Genomic DNA, 10,051 nt, shown 5'->3' on the forward strand with positions numbered 1-10,051 from the left:
CTCTGTAAAGCTCTCTTGCACAGTATAGAAATGGTCTGGTGACAAGGCTGAGTTGTCACTAATCCAGGGGCTCCTTGAAGGCAGGCACTGAGTCTTGGCACTAAGTACATGAATAAGCAAGTTGATCAATTACAGTTGAACTAGTGTCATTTCAGATCTATCAAGTATTAACCATAATATCTGCTCTTCCTGGGGTAAAGGATTATGTGCTTTCTTAGAGTCTGAGCTACCATGGGAAAAACTCACTCACAAATAGCATAAGGAAATGACAACATGCCATTAATAACCCAGAAGAAGCAGTATCTGTTTTAGGATTTTTCCATCTGGGCACTACAAACCAGAAAAGCAACTGTTTTGCCTCCACAAAGAATGTATTTTTTTTTTTTAACAGCACACTTTCCAAAAGGACACTCCTTCTGTTGCATTTTGATCTATCCTGATTTAATTTAAAGTTTGGAGATGGGGTTTGACCTTATCTATCAGTGGCTGAGCCGTTGTCTCAGGGAAATGCAGTTTGAAACTCATTAATAGGGTAGCCTGTATATTATAACTTAGAAGCTCTGGGTTATCACTGATACTTGCAATTGCTATGGAAACTGGGCTCATATGCACCTTTCAGAGTCTGCTTTAAAACAAGAAAAAAAAGAAGAGGAAAGAATAAGATATTTGTACCCAGCATGCATAGGCAGGTTCAGTGATGCAAATATGCTCTGCCTACACAATGATAAAAACAATTTTTTATATTTTTAAGAGCTAATAATGTAAAACCTTATATTAGAGAACTGTGTTTATACTGGTGAGAAAAAAATGCCTAAGGCAGCTTTCGCCGCAGTCCCCCTCCCCGCCACAAATACAGACACACACCAGCAATTTTCAGTTTTCCCCAGATTTTTTGCAGCCTGCGTCCTTAAATCCCCCCAAAGCCCCTGCACATGCAGCTTCAGCTGCTAAACCCCGACCCATGTGGACACCAGCAAAGAGTTCAATCTTTCCTCCCCCTACCCCATCGCCTACGAATGTATATAAATGCTGCCTCTTGCAGCTTAGGGACTAACTTTTCTATTTTAAAATGATAGTGCTAATTTGATCAAGTTTCTTATCAAAGATTTCTGGGTGTATTCTTCCTTACATTTGGGTTTTGGAGGTTCCATCCCTCATCCCTCTCCCTGCCCACCTTTCTCCCTAATAATCTTAATGATCTAAGTATGATATTGTTGGGCTTCCTTGATGGCTCAAGCGGTAAAGAATCTGCCTGTCATGCAGGAGACACAGGAGAGGCGGGTTCGATCCTTGGGTAGGGAAGATCCCCTGGAGGAGGAAATGGCAACCCACTCCAGTATTCTTGCCTGGGAAATCCCATGGACAGAGAAGCTTAGCGGGCTACAGACCATGGGGTGGCAAACAGCCAGACAGCACTGAGCACACAGCATGCATGCATGGTATTTTGTTGGGCCAACAATAATGTAAGCAGTCAACAACGCCCCTGGGGGAAAGTGTAGGCTGCCACCTGAGACGGAAGTGAGGGGCAGTAAAGAAGCCAGAGCAAGTTGGGGAGAGGGGCAGTGCACAGAAGTGGCTCCTGGGGATTAGCAGATACAAACTATTACAAATAAAATAGATAAACAAGGACCTACTGCTGTATAGCATGAGGAACTAGAGTCAATATCCCGTAATAAGCCATAATCAAAAAGAATATATACATTTAATTGAAGTATAGTATAGTATATAGGGCTTCCCTGGTAGCTCAGGTGGTAAAGGATCTGCCTGCAACGCAGGAGACCTCAGTTTGATCCCTGCCTGGGTCAGGAAGTTCCCCTGGAGAAGGGCATGGCAACCCACTCCAGTATTCTTGCCTGGAGAATCCTAAGCAAAGAGGAGCCTGGTGGGCTACAGTCCCTGGGGTTGCAAAGAGTTGGACACAACTGATCAACTAACACTTTCATTTTTACTTCATAGTATACATTTATATAACTGAATCACTTTCCTGTACACCAGAAACTAACACAACACTGTAAATCAACTATATTCAATTTTTAAAAAGTGGCTTCTGAGTGGTGTGGTCTCACACAGGACATCATCTTACTCCCCTGTGATTCCCAAATCACCTATCCAGCCACCTCATTCTGTTCACCTTGGCTCTTCCCCACTCCTCACTTTTGTCCCCACTTGCCAGCCTCTTGCCAGGGGGCCCTCCCCAAAGACCTGATTTGTCACCAGGGTAGCACAGGAGTGGCAGAACTCATTTGTAAAACAGACAGGAACTGGCTCAATGGCCCAAGTAAGGGACATAAAATTTTAACACAGTAGAAAAATGCAAGAGGTTTATGGTCTTGAAGTTATCATTTCTATCTCAGTATTTCCCTACACAACTGGAGTCTTTTGTCTTCTGTTTTCCTCCCTTAGTGTTTTCCTTCTGTCAGGCTCCAGCCTGGCTGGCCTCTCTTGCTGCCACTCTCCTGGCTTTCCTCCACCCCTCCTCCCCAGCCATCTGGGGAAGGATGAAGATGGGTCCCTCTCTCCTCCCAGCACAATCCAGCACCTTCCCCAACCCACGGTTTCAACCATGAGCCCCAATGTTCCAAAAGAGGACAATACAGTGGCATAAAGCAGGAACCAAAAAAAAGGAAGCATGGTTCAGATTTTACGTAACTGCTTCACTTCTGAGACAAAGCATCTACAATTCCTCATTCAAATAAGATAAAAACTCTGAGCATTGCAGAAAAGGATTCTCCCAGAAAACAAGGCAGAATCATTTGTTACTGCCTCAGAGGTCCTCATCTCTGTTTACCTCCCTATTTGTGAATCCTTCCGTGGTTGGCCCCTAATCACTCTTCACTGCTCGCCTCCCCAACCCCAGCCAGGTGTGAGCAGGGTGTCTGATGCTAATGACCTAGACCAGGTCTCAAGGGCTAGGCTCCCTCCATCCTCACCTCAGGAGACCAGAGCTCCTCTGAAGGCTGCTGCTTGCTCCACAGGCATGTGGAAATCCCTTCGTTGCTTTCAAGCCTTTAATGTAATCTAAATCAGAACTTGTCCCTGTTTAAATACAGGCATCCTCTTCTTTGAAAGTCTTCATCAATGAACATTTCAGAACCATACAGGTCTCCCGTAACTAGACTTAGACCTCCTTGAGGGCAGAGATTGTGTTTCATTCATCTTTCTTTCTGGCTACTGCACCTGACACAGGGCCATACTTGGTAAATGCACACACAAAAAATTTGTGCACTTCAAAGTGCAATTGACAAATATACTTGCCCCTGGTGGCATCTTTGTATGAATGAATGTCTCAGGCTCCTGGTTGAGCACAACCTCAGAGCAGGGGATGGGAGGTGGGAGCAGGAGGATGTGGGCAGTGTGGCAGAGGTCACAGGCACCTCTTAGAATAGACTGGAGGACATTCTCCTTAGACCAGTTGCACTGTCTATACAGAAAAGCAGCCCCTGCTACAAGGTCAGGGCAGACATATGTGATTAGGGAGGAGGGGTGGGGCGGGGTGGGATGGGGTGGCTTCCACCACCATTAAGGACCTGCACAGAGCCAGTGTTGTATGGTGGGGGAAACACCATGACTGAGTCAGCCAGACAGGCCTGGGTATGAATCCTGATTCTACCACCTAGCAGCTATACATTTGGGCCAATTATGCAATGTTATTTATTTGAAATTTTCTCATTTCTCAAATGGGTAAAATACTATTTCAAAGGATCATTGGCATCACTGAAAGAGATAAGGCTTTCAAAGCCCTGGTACCATGTCTGATACACTGCATATACTCAATAAATGGTGATTAGTAGTAGTGCCAGTGGTGATAGTATTGCTTTAATTATTTGGCTGAGTGGAGAACTCTTCTCTTCCTCATCATTTCTTCACTAAGATTTTGTGTCCTCTTGATGACAGTTCAGAGTTAATGACTCATTGAGAGCGAGTCATAACTTTTAAAGCTAGTGAGCTTAAACCTCCACCTTTTTTTTTTTCTAATTTTTCCCCCTCCCTTCCCAACTCTTCACTTCTGGGTACCTCTTTCTCTCACTTTTATAATCCCCTCCCTTTCATCAATATTCACACCATGTTCTTCATTTACTCTAAGGTGTGAAAGGTTGATAAGTACCTACAGTGTTACTCCCAGAACAAAATCCTTTAAGAGAAAAAATTCTGATCCTTTGAGTTCAGTGTTTGTCAAATTGAGGTTGTAATTTAAAGGAACCAATTTAGTGGCTCTTGACTATTATTTTTTTTTTAAAATAATACTCTGCCTTATTACAGCATGTTATTTAGTATACTAATGTAGAGGGGAAACAATGGAAGCAATTTCAAAGTCTAGGGGGAAAATAGATTTGCTTTGACCTTCAAGTGGAAGTTACCCTTTTTTAGCAATCCATTTATATCATTTTCTGTCCTAGGTTTTAAATAGCCAGGCTGGCTGAATTTCATACTTTAAAATGAGTGAACAAATGGTGACATCAAAGGAGTTAAGCAGAGGAGGTGATGTTGATAAAAAGTTGAAACTGGAACTGAACATTATCAGATTCCTTTTTCCAAAGGAAAATCAAACTTAAATAATAAAGGTCCATTTTCTATGCATCCTAATACCATGTCACTTAATTAGGAAATCATGATTTGGAAAAAAACCTTTCTAGATTACTTTTGACAAGAGTACCAAAATCACCACAAAGAAAAGGAAAACTTGATAAAGTGAATCACATCAAAATCAAAATCTTTTGTTTTGCAAAAGTGTCTGTAAGAGGATAAGAAGCTACCAATTGTGAAAAAAGAAATTGCAAAGAACTCTCAAAGCTGAATAGTAAAATGATCAAAATAGAAAATGAGCAGAAAGCATTTCACTGAAGAGGCTCTACAGATTGCAAATAAGCACATGGAAAGATGTTCAACATCATTAGCTATTAGCAAAAGGCAAGTTAAGACACCAGTACACATATATAAAAATGACAAATAAAAAATGGATATAACACCAAATGCTGGTGAGGATGCAGAGAAACTGGAATGCTCACACGTTGCTGGGTGCTGGTGGGAATTTAAAATGGCACAGTCACTCTGTAAAACAATTTGGCAGTTTCTTAGGAAACTGAAACTACCATGCAAGCCAGCAATTGCACTCCTGGGCATTTATCCCAGAGAAGTGAAAACTTATGCTCACACAAAAACCTGTACATGAATGTTCATAGCAGCTTCATTTGTAATACCAAAACTTGGAACTAGTCCATATGTCCTTGAATGGATAAAAGGCTAAAAAAATCTGGTATATCCCAAAAGGTTACATGCTATATGTTTCCGTTTATGTAACATTCTTGAATGACAAAATTATAGAGATGGAGACCATGTGGCTACAAAAGGGCAACCTGAGGGATTCTTGCTGTGATGGAATGTTCTGTATCTTGATTGTAGTGATGATGTTAATATCTTGTTATGACGTTGTACTAGTTTTACAATATGCTACCAGGGGGAATCTGGGTGAAGGGTACACAGGCTTTTTCTGTATTATTTTTCACAACAGCATGTGAATCCACAATTACCTCAGTAATGTTTTAAAGAGAAAAACGTAAATACACACACACACACACACACACACACACACAAAACCTTTGAGCTGTCTTCTGTCCACATACATTCTGGGACTGTAATCATGTCACCGGTTGCACAGGAGTCTGTTGTGAGAAAAAACCTCAGTTGTTCTCTAAAAGATAATTAGAACAAATGATGAACTAATAATAGCAGATTATTTAGTAGGCTGTAAACCAAAAAGGTGTTGGAGAAGACTCTTGAGAGTCCCTTGGACTGCAAGGAGATCCAACCAGTCCATTCTGAAGGAGATCAGCCCTGGGATTTCTTTGGAAGGAATGATGCTAAAGCTGAAACTCCAGTACTTTGGCCACCTCATGTGAAGAGTTGACTCATTGGAAAAGACTCTGATGCTGGGAGGGATTGGGGGCAGGAGGAGAAGGGGATGACAGAGGATGAAATGGCTGGATGGCATCACTGACTTGATGGATGTGAGTCTGAGTGAACTCCAGGAGTTGGTGATGGACAGGGAGGCCTGGTGTGCTGCGATTCATGGGGTCACAAAGAGTCAGACACGACTGAGCGACTGAACTGAACTGAACTGAAACCAAAAAGGTGTAGAAATTTAGCAACTAAATTCTATTTCCTGACTACTACACTTCTGCTATGCAGTCTATTTTCTCCACATCTTAGAAGACTGAGGGGGCCATGATGTTTGAAACAGAAGTGACACTGTGGAAACAAATGAGAGAATATTTGAGAGAAGGAAGGGTTTCTAATGTTTTTACCATCTATGATACTCCATAAAAACTGTGCTGTGTATGCCCCAGAAAAGTGAAAGTGAATTTTATCTTAATTTGCTTTCAATGTTTACAATAAAACGACTAAACATTTTCTTATAAAAAATAGTCCTTTTTCCATGAATTATCAGGTTAAAATTGTTCCAATGTCCACTGCCTGTGTGCACTATATGGGCAGATTTGATATCAGTTATCCTTGAAAGTCTAATGTTATCTCAGTGGTCCCTTCTCCAGACCTGTCTTACTCTCTCCATCCTTTGTTTCCTCAGTCCTCTCGGGGCATGAGGGAACAAAGGGTGGAGAGGGCAAGACTTCCTGGGGATGAGGAAATAAAGAGTGGAGAGGAGAGGGCAAGACTGGAGAAGGGACCACTGAGATAACATTAGACTTTCAAGGATAATTGATATCAAATCTGCCCATATAGTGCACAAAGACAGAGTAGAATATTGGGATGATTTTAACCTGATAATTCATGGGAAAAGGACTTTTTTAAATAAGAAAACATTTAGTCATTTTCTTGTAAACACTGAAAGCAGATTAAGATAAAATTTAAAGCTAAAATGCAACAATAACTGTTATAATATATTCCCTCTCAATTAAACAGGCCGATCACCCTGAAGACAAGTGTTTTGCAGCCTGAATATTCATCAGACTACATAACCCACTATACCAATAGCATTTTCCCTTTGTCACAAAACGGTTTCTATTAAAGCTAGTATGGCTAGAAGTGAATATAAATTAGTCCCCCCCACCCTTTTTAAACCTTTAACACATCAAAGGCTGTATACTATGTACATGTAAGGTAACGAACAATTTTCTCAAAGTAATGGGGTTTTAGACGAATATCAGAATCGGTCTTTATGGCAAAGAACCAGAGTACCAAGCGGAGATTTTTTCCAGTTAAGCTATTATTTGCTATGTTTACCATTGAATTATCACAGTGCAATGTAACTGGTAAGTAATTCAGTACTTGCACGAGCTGCACAGAACAAGAAGCTGAAGATTACAGGAACAAGTTGTGGATCCAACAATTGCAGCGTGGATCGAGCATTGTCTACTCGATCAAACCCGATCTACTTGTCGTCTTCGTCATCATCACCGAGGTAGCAGCAGGTCTGTGTCTGCAGGCCTTCGTCGCTGGTGGCGCCTTGCTCTGCTTCTTCCTGGGTGGTAGTCTTGTCGTGGCTGATGACATGCGAACTTTCTTCGTTATTATCATCCTCGTAGTCATGCAGTAGATCTCTGGAAATCAGTTGTCGGGCGAGTTTGATGTTCCTTCCTTCGCTGTAGTGAAGTTTCCTTTTCATTTCAAACTGCCGATGTTTCTCTTGCCTGTCAAGGTAGATTTTGCTGCTGTGCGCTCCATCCAGTTCGGGGTCCCGCACTGAATGGCTGGAATCGGAGGTGTGGGTGGCGGCCAATCTCTTGGTTAAGCTGTCGAGGGCCGTGGCTTCACTCTCTGCACTTCTTTCCCCAAGATTCTGCGGACCGAACTGGGGAGTGCTGGGCTCATTCATCTTCATGAAATCGTAGTCTCTGTACTCTGGACGGTAGGTCGCCAAGATGTTCGACTCGTCCCACTTTTGGGATTTCTTTCTATGGACCTCCTGGAGTGGTCCACCGGACTGCTGGGCCGAGCCTGCGACTGAGGAAGCGGTGGAACCTTTGTTTTTCAGGATTCCCTTGATGGGCCGGCGAGAGGAGGTGGAGGCTGACATCTTTGGAGAGTGAAGGGCCGCCGCTGAGTGTTCGGTCGCCGGAGCTGCCCGCCGTGCTTCTGGCACAAACTGCTGCGCGGTCTGGCTGCCGGGTTGTGCCTCCTGCCCTAAAGGCCTCGCCCCAGCTCCTGCGTCACAAAGTACCCCGCGGGTGACGCCACAATGGTCGCAGCCGCCATCAGCACCGCCGTCAGCACCGCCATCAGCGCCTAGGGGAAGGGTGCAGGAGAGTCGGGGGGATGCCCAAGCTGACCGCTTTTTTTTTTTTTTTTTTTAAGTGTAAGATTAGGAAATCTGGAGAAGGGCATGGCAACCCACTCCAATATTCTTGCCTGGAGAATCCCATGGACAGAGGAGCCTGGTGAGCTACATACGCCATGGGGTCACAAAGAGTCGGACATGACTGAGCCACTAACACACACAAAATAAGAAATCTCCCTTCGTTGCATGTGAAACCAGGAAACACTGTCTTGTGAATTTCTCTATCCCCTGTCTGTGTGCTGGCGGACTGTGTAGAATGTATTTCTCCCTGGGGGTCATCGTCCAAAGTTTCAAAGCCACTCCTTGGGTTGGAAAGACTGGAGGCCTAGGCGCTAGAGCGGCCATTCACTTCCACCCCTCCCCCACAAACATGACGCCTGCCCCTCTCTCCTGTTGCCACTCACACCTCCCTTTCCTTGTACCTACACACCCACACAAACCCTCCTTCCCGCTTTCTGACCAGCCCCGCGATTAATCGTTTGGATGCTCAGCCACTTACGGTACCGCGGGTAACTTCACCGCCTCCTCCCACCCTGCCCACCCCAACATCTTCCCTGATCACCTATTGCTTCCTCTCCCATCCAGTCCTTCGCTACTGGCTTAACTATCAATATTTCAAGAAACTCCGATTCTATCTCTTCTGACACTACCATCTCTGGTCAGGGTTACAGCCACAGCCTTTGAACTAGCCCCCATCGCTCACCCCATCAGGTCTCCTGCTGGCTTCCAACTTCTCACGTTCTGTGTGGTTTTTTAAAAACACCATCAAATCTTGTCACATCTCTCTTTCAAACCCTTTAATGGCTGTCCATTTTCTTTTAACATAAAGTCAGAAATCTAGAAGAGGTGGAAAAGCAGCTCTATGAGGGTCTGTGATACCAATTTGGAGCCCTCTCCCGGCCATTTCTCTCCATCCTACCTCTAGCTTTTCCTCCCTGCTTTTTAGTTCCAGGAGCAGTCCCCTTCCTTCCTTCCTATCCCAGAGTTTCTCTCTAGGTTCTTCCCACAACCTGGAATGTCCTTTGATATTTCACCTCAGTCCTGACTGCCTTACAGGAGCCTGTTTCCTGACCTCCAAAGCATATCAGCTTTCCTGTGTTTTCATGGCCTCTCCTATTGTCTCTGGCATCAGTCATAGTTGTGGCCATTATGTCTGTTATCTGTGTACACTAGATGGTGAACTCCAAGACACAAGGGAAGGTGTCAGTTTTTTATCACCATTATCTTCATCTTCACAACATGATGCTGTACCTGGTACATAGTAGATATTACCATAATTTTTACAGAATGAATAATAAGTGATAGGCTAGGGCTACTTTGTGCATCCTCAGCCGATTCCGACCCTTTGTGACCCCATGGACTGTAGCCCACCAGGCTCCTCTGTCCATGGGGATTCTCCAGGCAAGAATACTGGAGTGGGTTGCCATTTCCTCCTCCAAATAATCTTCCTGACCCAGGGATTGAACCTTAATCTCTCGTGTCTCCTGCACTGGCAGGCAGATTCTTTACCACTGAGCCACCTGGGAAGCACATAGTAAGTGATAGGTGATAGGTAATTGGAAGTCTGAGATTTCTGATTTCACAAAAGGAGACTCCATAGCTTTCACTGTCAGTTACAAGTTGTTCAGTCATGTGACAAAAACACCCCACATGTGGAATTTGGGGGCTGTTCCAAAGAGTGACTTTGAAACATTTTGTCCTTCACAGGCCTCATATTTCATAGGCAGTAACATTCTTCTCAAAAACAAAAAGGAAATT

General features: G+C 43.8%; 1 protein-coding gene across 1 annotated transcript; it reads right to left on the reverse strand.

Moving 5' to 3' along the window:
- Positions 1 to 7,157: 7,157 nt before the first annotated feature.
- PPP1R2C (PPP1R2 family member C) lies at positions 7,158 to 8,141 on the reverse strand. Its single transcript, XM_086388497.1, has one exon. It carries the CDS (start codon positions 8,030 to 8,032, stop codon positions 7,388 to 7,390), a length of 645 nt encoding a protein of 214 aa, XP_086244623.1. The 5' UTR covers positions 8,033 to 8,141; the 3' UTR covers positions 7,158 to 7,387.
- Positions 8,142 to 10,051: the final 1,910 nt, after the last annotated feature.

The sequence above is a fragment of the Bos grunniens genome, chromosome X (assembly GCF_055505025.1).
Source record: "Bos grunniens cultivar Pamir isolate PY7600 chromosome X, Bosgru_T2T1.0, whole genome shotgun sequence".
Taxonomy (NCBI): Eukaryota; Metazoa; Chordata; class Mammalia; order Artiodactyla; family Bovidae; genus Bos; species Bos grunniens.

Coding starts and splice junctions, on each gene's coding strand:
- PPP1R2C (XM_086388497.1), bottom strand. CDS start 8,032: ATGTCAGCCTCCACCTCCTCTCGCCGGCCCATCAAGGGAATCCTGAAA.